Raw genomic sequence first — 21,579 nt, 5'->3', positions numbered from 1 at the left:
GATAAAATGTGTGTTACTGTTATGCATTATGTAACGTGGTGTGAGCTTATGGCCCTGGTTTGTTGACAGGCTTGTGTGCGGAGAGAAGGAAGGACAGCCAAGGCTTCACTCCCCCTTCTTCCTGCTCACATCTGTTGCTGAGGAGATGGGAGTCTGATTCCAGACTCTTTCGTACCTTCACAGCATTACGGGCTGCGTCCGTGCTTGCTGCTGATTGAAGTTGAAAGACCAAACCTGGAGTGCACTCATGTTTACATTCTCCTAAAGTTATATATAGGACGAAGCTTTCTTTTAAATTCCGAGGAATGTCCCGGTGCTGGTGCAGGCAGGTCCTGCTTGGCGTGGAAGTGGGTATTGTTGTGGTGGTGTTGGTGGTCGGCACTGCGGGACAGAGCTACGATGGGAGAGAAGCCGGGTCGTCCTGCTATGGAGGATTTGACCTGTACTTTGTTTTAGACAAGTGAGTGCGCCTGTTTTTCCTCATTCATGGGATGGAAGCAATGCAAGTGAAAAGGGGACATGCTTGTGTAGTTGCTTTGACTTTAGAGCAACCTTTAAAATAAGTGCCGCGTCCTACTTCATGTATGACAATTTGTATTATTGATATCCAGAACAAAATGCAACAAACTGAAGAGAACATCCGTGTATTCAGTTGCATATACTGAAGAGTACAACCGTGTATTCAGTTGCATATTTAGTCAATAAAGACTATGCATGAAAAATATGCATGAGTAAGCATTTTTAATTGGCATTGTTGTTTGAAACAATGTGTTATCATCTGTTTGAGGAAAAACAGCGCTTACTTTTCATTGTAAAAGGCAGAGAATTGACATGGGTATTTAATTTCATTGTTCATTAAACTATCAACAAGTCAGGGTGAATCTAAACGAGAGCATCTTCTGTTATGTAATTTAGGTCAGAGACATTCTTCGCGTTGAAATGGAAACTCTAGTACAAATTAGGATATTCTAAAAAAAAAATAATTAGGTCACAATTGTTGACCAATCAACGGACGTCAACATACAGTATCTATTTCCACCCTTAATCGGGGTACACACATACCAACAATCGGGCCAAATTTGAGCATTTCTCCTCCCTTCCTATTAAAATCAGCAAAGGCCAGATTATCGGATGTCTCTAAAAGATTATTCTGAGTGATTATCCAGTGTTGTGGGGTGTGCTGAGAAAACGGTCGCGGTCGATAATCATAAATGTTTAACCTGTTCAATATTGAGAATCGCAGATTCTTGTGTGTGGTCAACACTGAAGAATCGGTTAAATTTAGATGTTATGAATCTTAGATGCGTGTACTATGCCCCTTTAAACAAGCATAAAAGCCTCATTTCAAATAAATGTTTTATGTCAAATAAACATTCCTCAGTTGAGTAAATAAACGCCCCCATTTGAGGACATCCATCTCCCAAATCAGTCACCACCACTGGTAGCTGAATCTTAGAAAGCAGGGAGCAATGAGAATCAAAGATGCTCGTTTATAATAAAATGCACTGCAGGGATTTAGGTTGTCAAACTGCAGCCACGCGTCACTTATGGCAGCTGCAGCGCATGTCTTGGTCCCAGCGTCAGAACCCTTTCTCCATGAGAACCAGCTGTTCCAAAGAGCGTTTGGCTGCGCCGGCGCCGGGACTCACATCACAGGATGTTAAATGAAAACAGAAGCGGAAAGCGTCTCGCACAGGCTTCTCTTGATTTACTTACTTATTCTAGTCTTGTGTTTACTGTTTCTGCAAAATAATGATCTCTTGCAGTGGGTCTCAAACTTTTTAGACGAAAGTACCACCAAAAATAATACTTGGCTACAACAATACAATACGTTTAAAAGGCCTAAGTGTTGAGCAAAAATGAGAGAGGATTTATTCCTAAAAAGTATATTTAATAGTATTGTAAATTATGTTTGAACATTAACACTGCACATAAATATAAGTAGATAACTAACTTAAATAATGATTCAATTAAAATGTATTGTACATACAAGTTAAACAAAGAAATGTACCAAAATAAAAGTTGCAAAACAAACACTACTGAAAGATTAAATGCAAAAGCATTTCACTTAAAAGTTAAATACAACTGAACTGTTCTTAGGCGGTGATCCTTCCACTCTAGTGTTTACAGTATGTGTTCCCATACTGGGATTTGATTCATTGAAACGTCTACATTTTCTTCAGACAGTTTCCCAACTATTACAGAATATGAAGGCCTTTACTATTGAGTAATGTAACCTGTGAACAGGTGTCTAAACCGTCGTAACTTCATCATCACCCCAAGATGACGATGTTTTTATCAACGTGTTGTTTCGTGAGCAGCATTTCTCAAAAACGACTTGACCAATGTCCTTAATTTTTTGTGGTGGGGTGAGGGACAGGCCATGGCTTATTATTATGATATTTGATTATACTGATTATTTTGGTGACATTGTGAAATGTTATTTCTCTTAGTTCCTCAGTGAATAAAACATGAAAGACACATCTGAGAGTTGTGTAGGATATCGGTATCTGTGAAGGGATACTGTACAGTTTAGTGCTGATCCAAATTATTAATTAGTTTGTGTCTAGCCTCTTAGCTGGTAAAAAGAAAATAAGAACTTTTTGAGGACCTAACTCACTAAGTACACTATTCACAAAGAGTTAGCGATATTTGGCTTTTGGGTGAAATATCAAGATGACCCGAAAATGCAGTATATTTTACAGATGCACTTACTTTGAACTTTTTAATGCACATCTAAATGTCCAGTTAATGTTGCAGTAGTTTTTGCTTGTTGTTCTCTAACAAGGAGCAGAATGGCAAAATTCACAACTCCACCAAAAGGTTATGCAGTATACAAAACAATAGAGCCTCCTCTATTATATGAGCAATTACAGCCAGATAACATCTTTACAATAAGCGTTGCTTATGCACTCATTTATTGTAAAACATCTCTTTTACTGTTGATGGAAAATATAGTTCTTGTGGTGAATTTAAAGAAATCCACGTTTGATTTGATTCCTATGATCAAACCCCAATTCCAATGAAGTTGGGACGTTGTGTTATACAATAAAAACAGAATACAATGATTTGCAAATCATGTTCAACCTATATTTAATTGAATACACTACAAAAACAAGATATTTAATTTTCAAACTAATAAACTTTATTGTATTTAGCAAATAATAATTAAATTAGAACTTTATGGCTGCGAAACGTTACAAAAAAGCTGGGACAGGTGGTAAAAAAGACTGAGAAAGTTGAGGAATGCTCATCAAACACCTGTTTGGAACATCCCACAGGTGAACAGGCTCATTGGGAACAGGTGGGTGCCGTGATTGGGTCTAAAAGGAGCTTCTCAGAATTGCTCAGTCATTCACAAGCAAAGCTGGGGTGAGGTTCACCTCCTTGTGAACAAGTGCGTGAGAAAATAGTCGAACAGTTTAAGGACAATGTTCCTCAATGTACAATTTCAAGGAATTTAGGGATTTAAACATCTACGGTCCATAATATCATCAAAAGGTTCAGAGAATCTGGAGAAATCACTGCATGTAAGCGGCAAGGTCAAAAACCAACATTGAATGCCCGTGACCTTCGATCCTTCAGGCGGCACTGCATCAAAAACCAACATCAATGTGTAAAGGATATCACCACATGGGCTCAGGAACACTTCAGAAAACCAATGTCAGTAAATACAGTTCGGCGCTCCATCCGTAAGTGCAAATTGAAACTTGACTATACAAAGCAAAAGCCATTTATCAACAACACCCGGAAACACCGCCGGCTTCTCTGGGCCCGAGCTCATCTAAGATGGACTGATGCAAATTGGAAAAGTGTTCTGTGGTCCAACAAGTCCACATTTCAAATTGTTTTGGGAAATTGTGGACGTCGTGTCCTCCGGGCCAAAGAGGAAAAGAACCATCCGGACTGTTGTGGACGCAAAGTTCAAAAGCCAGCATCTGTGATGGTATGGGGCTGCGTTATTGCCAATGGCATGGGTAAATTGCACATCTGTGAAGACACCATTAATGGTGAAAGGTACATACAGGTTTTGGAGAAACATATGTTGCCATCCAAGCAACGTCTTTTTCATGGACGCCCTTGCTTATTTCAGCAAGACAATACCAAACCACATTCTGCACGTGCTACAACAGCGTGGCTTCGTAGTAAAAGAGTGCGGGTACTAGACTGGCCTGCCTGCAGTCTAGACCTGTCTCTCATTGAAAATGTGTGACGCATTATGAAGCGTAAAATACGGCAACGGAGAACCCAGACTGTTGAACAGGTGAAGTTGTACATCAATCAAGAATGGGATAGAATTCCACCTACAAAGCTTTAACAATTCGTGTCCTCAGTTCCCAAACGTTTATTGAATGTTGTTAAAAGAAAAGGTGATGTAACACAGTGGTAAACATGACGCTGTCCCAGCTTTTTTGGAACGTGTTGCAGCCATAAAATTCTGAGTTAATGATTATTTGCTAAAAACAATAAAGTTTATCAGTTTGAAAATTAAATATCTTGTCTTTGTAGTGTATTCAATGAAATATAGGTTGAACATGATTTGCAAATTATTGTATTCTGTTTTTATTTATATTTAACACAACGTCCCAACTTCACTGGAATTGGGGTTGTTTCTATATTTTTGTTGTTGTTGTTGGCATTAAATGTCATGCATATAAGCTGCACCCATAGCCCCAGTGGAGAAAATTGTAACATGGACCACTTAAGGTCACTTTGAGAAACTTCTGTCGTCAAGGAGTGGCATTGTAGTCATTTCAACACATGAATGTTTATTGGCTTCTGCTGCATTTCTAAACCTTGTCTGTAAAAATCTTGTTTGGAGCATGAAAGCTCATAATTGTGTCTTAAGCACACACACACACACACACACAAAAACGTGCTCATTTACACGTTTATGTCTTTAATTCTCTACCAAATAATACTGAAGATGGCTGTTTTGTTTTCAGATCTGGCAGTGTGCAACATTACTGGAATGAAATTTATTACTTTGTAGACCACCTGGCTTACAAGTTTATCAGGTAGGCTTGACAGACTTTGTTCTGATTAAAAGAGTGCAGAAATCAACTAAATGTTGTTAACCATCTCTCTTCTTCCCATCAGTCCTCAGCTACGGATGTCTTTTATCGTATTTTCAACAGAAGGGCGAATTCTCATGGCACTAACCGAAGACAGGTGCCACATTAACAGACTCCATTGTGTCATTTAAATGTACTTCCGGTTTATTTCATTTCCTACTTTCTATATTTTTGTTTTCTCCCAGAGAGCAAATACGAGCGGGATTGGAGAAGCTCAGCATGGTCCAGCCAGGTGGAGACACCTACATGCACCTTGGTTTGTCAAAGGTGAGTCATCTGTTTTTTTTTTTTTTTTTTTCCAACAGGTAAAACAATCCTGAGAACTCTCAATTCTAGATCCGTTTGAATGCATTCCCGCTGACTTTTCTTTCAGGCCAGTGAGCAAATTTACTACGGCACAGGGGATGGTGAGTTTTGCTTTTTCACACTTCATCATGCTCTTTTCCCACTGGGTCCTTGTGTCCATCCATTGTACATTAGTCCTCCCACATGGCAGAATCATCAGCTGGAGGCAAAACAACCTGAAAACACAGCTACCTCTTTTCTCACACAGATACAGTATACTGTATTATATAGCATATATGGATGATCTTCAGTTTATAATGAATTTTTCTTTCCTACATCAGCAGTATATCCTGAATTTCAAGTCATAATTACAGAAAATATATATGGAGTGGCACAGTTTTTAGTCGGGGGGGGGTGCACAACCTAGTTCAAACTTAACTGTTTCAAACATTTTATGTTATTTAGCCACATCAGAGAGACACATGCATTCGCAAACACAAACTTGTTAAATGAACAATAAACATTATCTCTGTAGTGTCATAATTCGAGATAATAGAGTTTCATGATTGCTGTACTAATTAGCATATATATTTTTTTATGTCTTTCAGGCTACCGGACAGCCAGCGTCATAATTGCTTTGACTGATGGCGAATTAAGGGAAAATCAGTTTGATCTGGCTCAAAGAGAGGCAAGAAACATATTACTAAGACGCCTGTCAAACACTAGTGGCTAAATGCTTCTTCTACCATGTATGTGGCCAGCAACACACATTCCAACTTTTAAAACCTAAACCAATTTTTAAAATGTGAGTGAACCCACACATGTTGGGGAAGAAATGAGCATGTCTGGATTAGAGATAATGTTAGTTTATCTGGTAACTACGTTGTAGTTGCAAACTCTTCTTGTCATTTTTATTGTCATTAATGACTTGTGAGAAATGGTATACAAACACTTAACATAACCAATTACCAACGTTGTCACACACACTACTAAAATTCTTTTTGCCTACAAACATGACATTATTAGTGAACCATTCGTACGTGCAACTGAAACACTCTCACACACTACTCTCTCATTCACACTACATACATTTGTTTTGCTCACATTCACTACTAAAACGCTCTAATACTGTTGTCTAAAACACTCACAGTCACCGATTAAATGCTCTCACACACTACTGAAAGGCTCACAAACAATGCTGAAATATTCATAAACCAACGCCATCATACACAAATTGAAACCCTCTCGCACATACTACCGAAATTTTTTTCACACTCATACATTACTGACACTCTCAGTCACTACTGAAATGCTCACACAAATTATTTGTACTCATTAACACGACTGAAACACACCCACACAAACTACTAAAACGCTCTCACACAAACTACAGTAATGTTTTATACACTACTGAAAAGCTCAAAAGATGAAAACACAAGTGAAATGCTCTTGCACACTACTAAATCACTATCACGTACATGAATTTTTTTTCGCTGGCACTCACTACTGAAATATTTGTACTCACACACTACTGAAACGTTCTCACACACTATTGCAACTCTCCCTCCCACACTACTGAAACATTCACAGACACAACTGAAATCTTTGCTCATATAGACGACTGAAACATTCTCACACACACACTACTGAAACGCATATTATAGTACATTATATGAGTGTATTTCAGTGTGATGTGCGATTGTGCGAAAGGATTTCAGTTGTGTATGAGAGGGTTTCACCTGTGTGAAGGTGGGGACAATTCTCAAATTCAGTCCCATTACCTACTTTAGACTTGTTGTCACGTCTGTTTAGTGAGCTCACACACCAGCGTGTTCCATCACTGAAAAGGCGTGGTTGCACTATACAGCAGCACAGCTGCACTTTTTGTGATCTGACCTTTGATGGCCACCCTTTTTTCTTGTTTATTTTCTTAAACTCAGGCCAGCAGAGCGCGCCAGTTGGGTGCCACCGTTTACTGTGTGGGAGTGAAAGACTTCAATGAAACCCAGGTGAGCGAGTCAGACAATATGAAGCGTGAAAAAGATCTGTCAAACAAAGAAGATGATAATTATCTCTCCACAGCTGTCAACCATTGCGGACAGTAAGGACCACGTCTTCCCTGTGACCGACGGTTTTCACAGGCTGCATGTGGTCATTGACTCGGTATAAGTCATATCCCACACTCTCATACAGGCATACGTAATTCCTGGTTAAGAGTCCTGTTGTGTTATTTGATCTGTTTAATGTTGTCATAGATTCTAAAGAGGTCGTGCATCGAGATTCTGGCTGTTGAGCCTTCTAGCATCTGTGCAGGAGGTAACGCTCCAGTTATTTTTATGATTTTATGATTCACTAACAATATTGTTCCCATCGTCTGGATATCCACAAAGTTAATTTTCATTGTAAATCTGCCTCTGTTACATGAGGTTGCATGTTGAGGATGTACAAATTCTTGCCAAGAGAATGACGGATCATGAAAACATGACCCCTTTGAAGAGATTAAATACACTTGTACCCATGCAAATAAATCCCTTCAATGCTACTTCAGAATCTTTCCAGGTGGTAATTAAAGGAAATGGCTTCTTTCACGCCCGCGACGTTCAGAAAGTCCTCTGCAGCTTCCGCATCAACGACACAGTGACTTTTAGTAAGTACCCGCTCCAAATGCTTTTACTGACATACTGTACATAATGATGTCTGGGGTGTGGCTAATATTTTGGTCACCTTATAGCTTCAGAAGCGTTTTAATGAGCCTCAGTGCTGCGGTTTCAGACTATACAGTACATACAAGTGCCAAATGGTTTGGCTTGGAGAAGCAAAACGCCCCTGTGGAGAGAGAGAGGAGGAGGAGGAAGGGGAGGGGGGAAAAAAAAAAAAAAAAAAAAAAAAATAATTGTGAATTAAGATGCCTTTAAGCGGGTCTTATATAAGGCCCCGCCATGCCGAGCCAAACCAAGACAAAGTTCCCAGCATAGTTGTCGGGTAAAGTGGCTGGTAAAAAAAACAAAAAACCTTAAGCACCAGATAGATTTCTCAGGAGTTTGGCAAGACACTTTAAGTCTCACACTGCATATTTATTATGCAGACATGCGAGTGTGAATCATCTCTACAGAGCAAATAAAATAACTGAAAACACTGTTTTATGGGCGTATGGCATGCTGCTTTTGTGTTTGTAAACAAAGGGCATCAAAAGGCAGAAGCAGTGACGTATATTAAACACGTCTGTAGTAGATAAACAATAGAACGTGCCAAGAATAGAATAAGTTGAGCAAAGACTGTCCTTGAGTGTAGAATGACTGAAGATGAGTGAGTGTGGTAAAATTCCTCAAGCTATTAATATAATTGAATCAAGAAAATCAGTTTTTAAATATCATTCATAGTCAAAATCCTCATTGTAGCAATTAAATCAATAAATCTGAGCCACTCCGATGTTTTTCCTGGCAATGATTCCAATCCCTGCCGTCCCCCACCCCACCCCTCTAAAAAGACCTCAGTATCCCGTCACTCTGCTTAAGATCAGCTGGTATACCGCTCAAGCCTTCTCAGATGTCCGAGGAGGGACTGCAGATCCCATCGAGGAGGAGCGGCGTCTTTGCACACACATTAGAAACTCGCCTCCTTGGCCAGTGTAAATAAACTGCAGCCCTGCTCATTGGCGTCTTTTCTCACTTGCAAGTGAGGAAGTCCAAGAATTGGGTTCCCCAAAAAGTTGCTGAGGCTTTCATGATTTGTGAAGTGTACAGTTGGTACAATCTTTCCAGTTCAGGGTTTAAACGTTAAATTCAAGCAAAATCCTGTCGGGAAATTAATTAAATGGAAAAAAAATATTATGTCCATATGTTTTATTTTATCTATCCATTTCCCATACCATGCAAGAGGCGGGGTACACCCTGAACCTCTCGCCACTCAGTCACCATTTGGTTGTCAACTGTTGTCACCCCCTGGGACCCGCATTTTACTATTGTCACAAAGTTGCGACCCACTTTTACAGAAGTGAAAAACAATAAATAATAATAACTTTATTTATACAGTACCTTTATAAACACGTTCACAAAGTGCTGTGATAGACAGTGGAATGCAGTACACACCAAATATCATGATCACATATCATATAAAACCATCAAAACGAAACATTATGTATAATAAAGAACATGTAGGACTCATAAATAGCCTTTGAAAACATTTGTACAGTATATCATATGTTTTAAACTAAGTGGCTTCCAGAGCACTTTTTTATGATGAACATGACAACAATAATTAATTTTAAAAAATAAAATAAAAAAAATAAAATAAAATAAAAAATAAATAGAATGTCTTAGCACTGAACACTTCTTTTTTTTGTTTTTAACAACTAGTAAGATAGCACTTCAGTGCGTGCTGTATCAGGTTAACACACACTGTACTTATCATTGCACAGTGAAAAAACCTTTGGTGGTGAGAGACACCTACCTGTTGTGCCCAGCTCCTGTTTTGGAAAAAGAAGGAATGTAAGTGAAATGTACTACACTGTATCCAAGATAAAGGCACCATGTAAGCAGCTCCAGCAGTGCTCATGATGCCACCAAAGTTGTTGGTAATCTTATTCAGGCGCTCACTTTTCTCTGCAGGGCCGCCACGCTCCACGTCAGCATGAACAACGGCCTGAGTTTCATATCCAGCTTCGTCACAATTACCGCCGTCACTTGTGTGAGTACAATGTTGAAGATGTAAAGAACCAAAAGTCAAATGTATACAGAAATGAATACTGTAATGATTATAATCCAAGTGCCCTGTTGTGCATTGACACCAGCATGATACATTATATGCCTCTGAGAGTCTTTAGTTCTCTTTTGATTCCGCTGTTCATAAAGTCACACATACTGTACACCTTCTGCTTTACGTTACTGCGTTTCATTATATAAGTATTATTTTAAAGTTAATTTGAGTGCGCACACCCCTTAAAATGTGCCTTGTTTTACATCCAACATACTGAATAAGAAATTCAATTTGCACCCCACTGCCCAAAGGCCCCCAAAATGTTTTTTTTTTTTTTGGGGGGGTCACGACAGCTTAACTGTCACAGTGAGTGCCAAATCAAATGAAGAAATATTTTCATCATCAATTGCAAACACCCAGTCTAATTTTTTTGTGACCGTTTCTGCTATCAATTATACAGGACATTGTGAAAACACTTCTGCTCTTGGTTGAAACCCCCCCAGTTTTGCATCCTTTTGATGACTAACCTCCATGGACATAAAGAGATAGAGCCTATGTTTTCAGAAACAGTTTTGTGTCTAATGCCAAAGTTACTCATGGGAAAAAGCAACAGCCTACTTTCAATGCAGCTAGGAGTCCCGTAAAAAAATATTATTATTATTCTTTTTTATTATTATAAGATAGCCGTGACTTAAAACAACTCACTACGGAAAATGATTGTAAATACCAGAGCTTGTAAATGTAGATATATAGATAAATGTCATATAGACGTGTTGCATGATACAAATGTATTTTTCTGGCCAGTTTGACGGCACCTTTGTGGCCATCGCTCTCCTCATCCTGCTGATCCTGCTCATCCTTCTTCTGTTGTGGTGGTTCTGGCCTCTCTGCTGCACTGTGGTAAGATGATGTATTTACACTCACTTGCCATATGATTAGGTACACCTGCACACTCTAACAGTGCAGTGTTTTCCCACCCTTTATCGATCTGCCAGTGAATATTCTCATTCATCCAGGTTATTTCATTCAGGGCATTTAATCGATCGCAACTGGACTGTTCGGGTTGTCTTAGAAGATGTTGTGCCTCTCATCTGAGCAGGCTTCACCATGCACCAAGATTTAGTTAGGACAGAACTAGCCTGGGATTTGAAGAATCTTATGGGGCACCACCAAACAAAAATCCATCCATCCATCCATTTTCTGAGCCGCTTCTCCTCACCAGGGTCGCGGGCGTGCTGGAGCCTATCCCAGCTGTCATCGGGCAGGAGGCGGGGTACACCCTGAACTGGTTGCCAGCCAATCGCAGGGCACATACAAACAAACAACCATTCGCACTCACAGTCACACCTACGGGCAATTTAGAGTCCCCAATTAATGCATGTTTTTGGGATGTGGGAGGAAACCGGAGTGCCCGGAGAAAACCCACACAGGCACGGGGAGAACATGCAAACTCCACACAGGCGGGGCCGGGGATTGAACCCGGGTCCTCAGAACTGTGAGGCTGACGCTCTAACCAGTCGGTCGCCGTGCCGTCCCAAACAAAAATGTCACACAAAAATTATGTCTATGGAAATATGATAACTCTCTGTTATGACTGACAATGAGAGCTATTTCAGGCAATTATAGCCACCGTAACTTGGATGGACTATCGTCTTTTGGTTACCGACAACAGACAAAATATTAGAAACGGCTCTCAATATGATTCAGTGTCGTTCTACAACACAACATCAACAAGAAACATTGGAATTAAGTATCATAGGACCAGAGTACTTCAAGAGAGTGTGTCTAGTACAGGGGGGTCCTTGGTTTATTATTATAATATTTCGAGGTTATGAACAGCTTAAGAATACATGGTCACGAAGCACAAACTGGCACAAGTAACTTAAAGCCGTACGTTTGTTTTACACTTGATTGGTTTCTGCAGCTGGTCATTTGTTGGAAAAAAATAAAAAAGTGCATCAAACTCCAGAATGAACAAGAGAAACGTCGATGAGGGCAAAAGTGATAGACGCGACAACATTTTCATTCCGTATGTATCAGGTCTCGGCACAGCGAACGACCGGGGTTCAAATCCCGGCCCCACCTGTGTGGAGTTTGCATGTTCTCCCTGTGCCTGCGTGGGTGGTTTCCTCTGGTTTCCTCCCACATCCCAAAAACATGCATGGTAGGTTAACTGACGACTCTAAAATTTCCCGAATATGAATATGTGTGCGAATGGTTGTTTGTTTCTATGTGCCCTGCGATTGGCTGGCGACCAATTCAGTACCCCACCTCTCGCCCGAAGATAACTGGGATAGACTCCAGCACGCCCTTGTGAGGATAAAGCGGTACAGACAATGGATGGATGGATGTATCTGGTCTATCTGAGAAACTCAGCAGGATTTTTAACTAGCACAACATAACGGTACACACAAAACCTGGGAACGAGAAAAAAATTGGCATTCTGGACAGAGAAGATTGATGGTTTGAAAGAGGAGTGAGGGTTGAAACATCAAGGTTGAAAAACCATCTCTAAATGGAGGAGGGGGCTTACAACACCATGTATCGCCCACATACTGTATAAAGCTTTCATTCATTTTGAACAGAGTCAAGAATTGAGCCTCTAACAAACAAAAAAAAACACAGCCAACTTTGGCCTTCCAGGACAATTGACTGGATTATTAACAAGGGTAATGCCACCCCAACAACTGTCGTTGGCTGGCAGAGACTTCTTCTAATGTATCTGAATGACCGTCGTTTTGCATCCAAAAAGAGAGAGATTTGTCGTGGTAGAGACGTGCCTGTAACTTCGAGAATAAGTTCTCCTAACGAGCTTATGAGCATGAACTGAAGAAGCCTGCTCAGATGAGAGGCGAAACGCCTTCTAAGACTTTTCATATATATATATATATATATATATATATATATATAAGACTTCTAAGACTTCTTTTATAATTGACATGCAGGTCATTCATGACCCACCTCCACCACCAACAGAAGAGGACTTCTCTGTAAGTGATTTTTTTCTCAAATGATCTTTTCCTGTACTCTCAAAATTCAACTTGACGACACACCTGCTTAAGAATGAATTCATCACATTTGTTAATTGTTCACTGAGAAGGTGCAGAGTGATGTAAAAGAAATTAATTAAAGGCGATAAGCGGCAGAAAATGAATGGATGATTTTAGTTTACTGGTAATCCTACTAACAAGCAGACAAAAGGAGGGAAATACCAAACTAAATGTGAGACTGTGTTGGACATTACAGGAAGTCCTCGATTTACGAACGAGTTCCGTTCCTACGCTGGCGACGTAAACCGAATTTCCTCGTAAGTCGGATTTCACCGTTAAAGTCGAAATACTTCTGTTACGGGTATTGTCCCACGTGATTGTGACAGCAAGCTCAGTGTGTGTGGGCGTGTGCGTCGATGTGTGAGTGAGATGGAACTGCGCAGGCGTCGTCCGGCGGGACTGTGAAGGAGGAAGGAGTGCGCACAGGTGCGAGTGTGTGCCGCGGCAAGTGTAGTGACGGCGACCGGGGAAGAGTAGCGGTTATCGGAGGACCCGTTGACGTTGAACGTGCAGAGGCGCTAATAAAGCCAATAAAGCAGCAAATCGGTGCTTCGTGCCTTTATTATTGCCGTCACCCAGCTCAGCTGTGTAACGAGAGAAGGGAGTTAACCGCGAGGAGGACAACCTCGGCCCTGGAGAAGGCGTCTCCCCTGCGTCTCCCGACCACGGTCAGGTGACCGTAGCAGGAAAGGTTAACACTTCGTATAAAGAAACTAAAATACATTACAGCATCTTATTTTTTTATTTTACTTACTACCATTACTGCTGAGAGTGTGAAAAAAGGAGGGCGAAAAAGGCAAAGATACTCCCGGCGCACAAACACAGACAAGCACTATGGTGCTGGGGACAAAATGGCAGACGAGGCACGGGCGTCGTAAAGTCGAAATGTCGTAGGTCGAGTACGTCGTAACTCGAGGACTTCCTGCACAAAACCTTAACTTGCAATGCTTTTATGCTATAATAGTGCGACCATGGACCTCGTTTGAAAGTTTCCCTCTGGTCTAGGACGACGAGGACAATTTTCACAAGAAGCGATGGCCCACCGTGGACGCCTCGTACTATGGAGGCAGAGGAGTTGGAGGCATCAAAAGGATGGAGGTACATGAAGTGAACATCTCGAAAGCAAAGCGGTGACGTCGCATAAATCCAGAGAAAGAATTGCTCGGGCTCCAAACAAAAAAATGATCTCTGCGCTCATTGTGTCAATGCTGCAAGACAAACATTCTCAATGCTCTCTAAATGTTTCAAAAGCTATTTTCTTATTGTGTGGACGTTCATCATAGTCCCACATTTTCCAGTAGTCCACAGTTCTCCAAATCCATGCTGACGTTCAACAAATATACGTATTTCTTCCACATTTCGCAACTGATTCAAACCATTCCTACCTCAAAATGTCCAGCTCATTGATCTGGTAACTTCACATTCCAAGAATTTTCTTTTTTTCCCCATGGGGAAATTCCCAAATGAATGGAAACATTTTACAAATATACCTCATTTTTCCCGATTCAAACTGTTCAGCTCATTCATGTCATTTGCTCTTTCCATACTTTTCATACTCACTCTATAATAGCACACCACCTTAGTTAACATGTTAGCATTTGATCAGTTGTAATTATACTAGTACTATAATTCAACATTTTAAAATTTTCCAAGCCTCACATTCTAAACTTTGCATTTCACTTTATTCTACTGCATTTCAGTTCAGTGTCAGCACATCAGCATTCACACGCAATTTCTAGATAAATTGCATTCACGAGTTAGATCAGGATAAAATCAGCCTCACTCGGGACTTGTGAGCTCATCCAAACGCGCATCGTTTCCAAAATATTAAACAGAAAGGCGAGATTATTGACAGAGCAAAACATTGCCAGAGATTCACTAAACATCCAATCAGATTGCTCTGATGTCATTCCTATGCTGCTCAAAGCCACACATGATATCTGTTTGTTTGTTTGTTTTTTTTGCTATGAAATGCCGTGACCTACAGTATTAACAAGCGTTGCACTTTTAAGTGAATTTCTTTCCTTGGCATTCTCACTCGGCGACAGCATCTGTCGGCATTTACCTACACGTTCCTCTGTAAAAGTGAGATGAAGCACATATCCGGTGAGGTCAAGAAGTGTGACCGAATGTGTTGCTGCGCTTTATAAAAACTGACAGCAAGACTTTCACTTAATTGCTGAGTGCTTGAACCGCACAAAGGAACGTGGCCAAGAGGTTAAGAGGGTTGACGTCTCACATCTGTCGTCCATGATAAAAGTCAAGGAGATAGCAGTAAAACATGCGTTCGGTGAAGTCTCGGGTGTCTGGCCTCCTGGAAGTTTTCCAAACAGAGCCATGGAAACTATGCACGTCTTTGTTTGAAACCTTCACTGGCAAGTTGAACCGTTCATGACTTTTCTGTGGCAGCTATACAGGACTACATTTGCGTAATGGACTGTCAAGGTTACTTTGACATCACCGCTTTCACCTTGAATTTTCTGGATCCTTTGCATCTCTTTGGGAAAAGTTGCAGTATTCTGTTCTTGCATTTTCTACTTTGGAACATGTCATTGTGTAGTTAAAATGGGAGGAGGATGCAAAATTGTACTTTAATAGACTTTTAAGAGAGGGTTACCTACAACGTTGAATACTATAAAATAACATGTGCACTGTGTAGTTAAATGCGGTACAGCATTCGGAGGTACTATGCTACAAGCGTGTGGAAATATTTGACCTAAAATGAGGATTACAAAATATGCGAGTCTGTCCTGCGAAAGCTAACCACAAGTGAAATCGAAACAGTGATACAGAGAAATGCTAATTCTTGTGGAGCCTGGCTACGATGTCCAGTCTAGCAACACGCTACACTATTGAACATAAGATGAGACTGGCCAGATCGTTGAAGAGAAAAACGTGCAGGGCTCCCACTAATTACAACAACTACAGTCAAAGTAATGGTGAGTTGTATTTTTATTTATGTGTTTTCATTTGTTTCTACGCTGGTCCGTCGAAATATGTATTTACGTGAAAATGGTCCACGGCCCAAAAAAGGTTGGGGTCCGCTGTATTGTGGTGAAAAAATATCAATGACGTCAACGATTAATCGACTTAAACTCGACTTTTCTTCACATTATAGTTGACTACAAAAAAGGTTGTCCCTGTTCCCTCTCCATTATGTCTGTCAGGAAAGGGAGAGTAGTTTTACTTAAGTTATCCACTGTATAATACAACGAAAATAATCTTCATATTTATATTGCAGTTTGGGAATGTTAAAATCCTAATATGAAAAGTTCCTGTACTGTTAATAAAGGTTTTATGTGCTGACAGATTGAGCCTAGAAGAAATTATTTCACCTTACATTATTTGCAATGGGAAATAATGTTGCAAAATTAGAACAACTTGAAAGTCGACCAGCGACACTGACGAGATTGCGTTCCACTTTGAAGGGTTCCACTGTACAAATACAATACCTATTTGCATCGAGCCAACAGGTAGCGTTTTGTTCATTTCAGGTCCGTTGGGGTGATAAGGGCTCCACCGAGGAGGGAGGAAAGCTGGAAAAAGCCAAGAACGCTCGGGTTGTGATGCCCGAAGAGGAACCCGAGCCTCCTCCGTCGCAGCCGCGTTACCATGTGAAAAAACATGTCCATCCTCAGAAGTGGTACTCCCCCATCAAGGTGCTCTTGCTACTGTATCTGTGCTCGCGGTCACATGTAACTTCACAACATTAAGTACACTTACACAATCTAATGAGCACAATGTAATTTGCCCTATAGCTTTATTATCAATCCAAAATATAACAAAACAGCTCCCAGTATGAAGCAGTGCAGTTTTACATCACTGCAAACTACAACTATAAATTGTACACTATTGTTGGATTAATACCTTTCAAACTAAAATAAAAGGAAACCTTTTTGTGCCTGTTGTCACATGTACCGAATACATTGTCAATACATTTGTCCCCAGAGTGCATGGTCAGACTCATGTAAAGGCTGCCAACCTCTTTACTGGGGACTTTATTGTGTCCCACCCTAAAGAACGCAAGGAGCCGAGACCTGGTCTGCATGACAAAACCGGCGTGGCCGCTTTATAAAATATGCCAGATGCTGAAAAAATGAAATGTATGACATACAGTATAGAACGGAGAAATATTTAATCGACACCAAATGTTTCTAAGTTGCCAGGAAATAGTTTAATACAGTATCCTTTTTAACTTATCAGTCAGCTGTAATACGAAACAGACCTGAACTGAGCTCACTCCTGAATTATGGAATCTTTTCATTGTCATTATTCCTAATGAAAATAAAATGTCTTGTGTTTTAGTCTCCAACAAGTCAAGATTTGCCATGTGCAAATGAAGAAGAAAAAAAGTGAAAGCAAATGCCAGTTGGACTCAATGTCATGTCATAACAGTAGAAAACAGATTGATTTTGATTTAAAGGCTTGTTTTGAACGCGACCCCTCAATAAACTGAGTCATCTTGTACTGCAATGTGTGTGCTCAGGGCAAACTAGATGCTCTGTGGGTTTTCCTGAGACGAGGCTATGACAGAGTGTCCGTCATGCGACCTCATCCTGGAGACAAGGTAAGATGTTATGTTTTTAAAAAAAAAGTAAAAAAAAAAAAAAAATTCAAAAAACAAAAACAAGTTTGAAAGTCTTTTCATGAATTCCTCTTAGGAAGTCCCAACATTTTACTTAAAAATGCATCTCTGCAAAATGCATGGGGGGGGGGGGGGGGGTCGGGTAATCTGCAATTGCTTGTACTGAAATTGTATTAATTTGAAATTGGCAATTGTGCACTGAGACCTGATGTGTAAATCCAGCCTCAGGTCCACTGCACACCTCGTAATGCGGTTGAACTGAACTTGGAACGGACCATTGTAAAAAAAATGACAGTTGGCAGCTCACACCTGAGTGATACGAACGCCCTGAACGGCCAGCCTGAATCGCCTTTTGAGGCTGCACATACTGCACTTTATCACATTTAGTAAACTATAAAAAGATTGAGGAAGCAGGTTGCTACAGAGAGAGGATGAAGAGTGGTGATAAAAATGCAAGGCTCCGCTAATTCATCCACAGGTAGATATGAAAGTATTGTTGTAAAACTCAATATATGTCTACTTTATGTTTTTTTTTAGCCAAAGTGAAAGCTTATGTGCATTTTGATCCACATGCACATTTGATGTGCGGAAAAGCAGCGGTCGCTCATGAAAATAGTTGCTAAACCCCGTACGCTGCGCGAGATTTCGGTCACATCGCTCGGTGTGCGGCAGGCTTAAGACTACAGCGTCACCATATGCATCATTTTAAATAAACTTCTTGTTACACTTGTAGGACAACGAAGAATGTTTAAGGGAAAAAAAAAAAAAAAAAAAAAAAAAGCTCATTCTGTGATACAAACCACCTTTACCATTAAAGTTCAAACTTATTTTTATGTTACTACTAAGAGTGGTTTAGTTATTTTTTTACACTTGTATGGCAATTAAAATGTTACTTTAAAATTGCTTGTATGTTTAATAAGGATATGGATTGTGGCATTTTGACCCTTTGGTGTTCTTGTTTGTTTTGAAATCCAAATGAGTCCAATCCAATACAATGGAATGTGTTCTCACTTAGAGGTTTAATGTATGCGCGCTTGCTCATCAACAGACTGTGAAACAGGTCTGACAGCATGTTACCATTAATCAGCTAAGAGATAATTAATATGGAGCATGTTATTTAACAAGGCCAAATGTTAAAAAACTAAATAATAGCTTCGTGATTTTCTTCTGGAGTGCTTTTGTCTGCAGAAGTCATTAAACAAATGCCTCCTCCAGCTCCCAGCATCAGCCTGGCGGAGCTGGCAGAAATGCTCTCTCGTTCCGTGACACTCACTCACTCAAGAAGGCATTTTACATGACTTTCCATGTGTCCAAAGCCCAGCACAAGCTGCCAGTCGCTGTGCTGGCGTACTTGGAACAAGTCAAGCAGCAGCTGCAGTATAGTGAACCCCCGTTTATCGCGGCGGACACGTTCTAGGCTTAAAGTCTGCAATAAAAAGAGACCATAATAATAACTTTTTTTTTTTATACATAGACACATTTAAACTTATTAAAACACACTTTAAAAAAAAAAAAAAAAAAAAAAAAAAAAAAAGAGAGCATGTTCGCAGTAGGTGACCCACAATAATCAGTGATCAGTGTATTATTGATTTGTTTTGAATTGCCCACGCTGAGGTGCCACTGTTATGATTCAAGGGCAAGTGCATCAACTTCACACGGAGCAAGGCCTGTCAGGCTCCTCGCTACCCCATCTGCAAGCATCCCTCCACGCACATCTACACGCTGCCGTACAGCCCCCAGCGTCGGCACTCGGCCGACGTCTCGGACTTGCCCCCCTCGCCCACCGCCACGCTGCCCCCGCTTCCCCACTCGCCTCCGCCGCCCTTCTACACTCCCCCGCCCTGCAGAACTCTGCCCTCCGCCTCTGCGCCACCTTCGCCCCCCGTCTCCCTGCCGCCGCCGCCCTGTAGGGCCCCGCCTCCGTCCCGCCCGCCGCCACGCCCCAGCCACGAGGACTACTGACGCATCCCGAGTCCGATGGAAACCTGAGTGTGCTTCCATCATCGAATGGGAAAACGTTTGTACATTTTTAAATATTACAGGGCTGATGTGCAATGAATTGTTTTTCCATGATATTAGACCATCCTAAGTACATTGCGATGTACTTATTGTTTATGCTTGTTCAGAGCCTTTTTCTGCTATCGCTTTGAACAGTGAAAGATTATCTTGCATAGCATCTAATGTCTGCCGAATTAAAAGCATGTAGAACGGAACATGTAAGGCCAACACAATCTCCTCCGGGATTCTGATTGACTTCAAATTTGTTTCCAAATCACAGAACTGTTTGTTTCAAAACAGTTTTCCCTTAGGAAATAATGGAAATTGAAATAATTAAATTAAACATACAGCTCTCGAAGAAAATGAAGAGACCACTGCAACATTGTCAGCTTCTCTGATTTTTCCATTTATAGGCATATGTTTGAGTAAAATGAATTTTGTTTCCTTTATTCTGTAAACTACTGACAACCTTACTCCCGTACTCCAAACAAATATTGTCATTTAGAGCATTTATTTGCAGAAAATGAAATAATAGGTCAAAATACCCCCTCAAAAAGTCCACTGTTTATATATAATAAAAAATAAACTGTAAAATAAAACTAAAATTAAAATGTAAAGCTACAATTCTAATTTTAATAAAAGAACAGAAAATACCATTAAAATAATAAATGTAATACTTACAATTAAAAATCTAAACATTTTAACAATCCTAACTGTCCTTTAAGTGTTAAAAGGCATCAACTTCATTACTCTGATAGTGGCACATTAAATCAATGAAAAATTTAATTGTACATATTGAATACATTTTAACATTAACTGGCCTACAAGTGTTCCAATGACAAGAATTACTCTTATATTAAGATCTTAAAAGAGACATCACACATTTTTCTTTGTCCACAATTTCAAACAGTCCCCAGTTGTCTTAATAAAACATCTCTGACAAACTACACTAGGGATGAAGAATTCCGACACATTTTCACCATCTTCAGAGAGGAAATTCAATAAGCCTGTTTTGTGGGGGGCTAAGGGGGTTGCGACAAGGCAGTCTTTACTTCATTTATTATTCTCTCAGTTTAAAACAGTTCCTGAGTGTGATAATCGCACATCTGTGACATGCTTTTGTCAAAATATCCCAAGGATCAAGAATTACAGCCACTTTACAACTTGTTTTTTGAGCAAAGCTGAACTCTGGCTGTTATGAGAGGGCGGTTCTTTTTATGCAAATGAACCACTTCTCACCCCGCCCTCATCTACTGAGGGCCAACTCTGAAGAAAAAGGTGAGCGCCCAAAAAGCCAGCAAAAGTATCGACTGTATTTTCACTCACTGGATTTACACAATTACACTTGTCAATTGGTGTAGTGGCTCTGTACAGTGGGTATGGAAAGTATTCAGACCCCCTTAAATGTTTCACTCTTTGTTATATTGCAGCCATTTGCTTAAATCATTTAAGTTCATTTTTTTCCTCATTCATGTAGATGGGTCTGAATACTTTCCGTACCCACTGTACACGCACCGCATGCATGCGTGTTTGGGGATGTGTCACTCACCACAAATCCATAATAATTCCCCTTCAAATCAATTAAACTAGGTTAACACGTTCCATAATGGCAACTGAGGAAGGCACAAAACATTCCAGGCATCTCTTTTTTTTTTTTTTTTTTTTTTTTTTTTTAAAGAATGACCCTCACAAGTGTAAAAAGAAGTTAACCGTTAATATATTGTAAAATGTCAAACCAATAACACCCAGCAGCAACTCTTTGTACATACTCACCCTGTAAATTCACAGCAATTTCTAAATTGTACGACCTCTATCTCAATTTGAGCTTTATCTTTGTATGAGAACAGATGCATGCTTTTCATTGGACAGCTAACATAAATGAGCCGCTAAG

The 21,579-nt window shown here is 40.2% G+C and overlaps 1 protein-coding gene across 1 annotated transcript; it reads left to right on the top strand.

Annotated features, from left to right (window-relative positions):
- Positions 1–191: 191 nt before the first annotated feature.
- On the top strand, positions 192–19,684 carry antxr1b (ANTXR cell adhesion molecule 1b). The gene is made up of 18 exons (XM_061698232.1): positions 192–460; positions 4,947–5,018; positions 5,101–5,172; positions 5,261–5,342; positions 5,449–5,482; positions 5,969–6,048; positions 7,301–7,369; positions 7,443–7,523; positions 7,616–7,676; positions 7,909–8,007; positions 9,778–9,847; positions 9,968–10,046; positions 10,860–10,955; positions 13,001–13,045; positions 14,111–14,203; positions 16,600–16,764; positions 17,592–17,672; positions 19,326–19,684. Exons 1-18 carry the CDS (start codon positions 306–308, stop codon positions 19,650–19,652), a joined length of 1,761 nt encoding a protein of 586 aa, XP_061554216.1. The 5' UTR covers positions 192–305; the 3' UTR covers positions 19,653–19,684.
- Positions 19,685–21,579: the final 1,895 nt, after the last annotated feature.

The sequence above is a fragment of the Phycodurus eques genome, chromosome 15, assembly GCF_024500275.1.
Source record: "Phycodurus eques isolate BA_2022a chromosome 15, UOR_Pequ_1.1, whole genome shotgun sequence".
NCBI lineage: Eukaryota > Metazoa > Chordata > Actinopteri > Syngnathiformes > Syngnathidae > Phycodurus > Phycodurus eques.
This window is presented reverse-complemented; position numbering and strand designations above follow the sequence as displayed.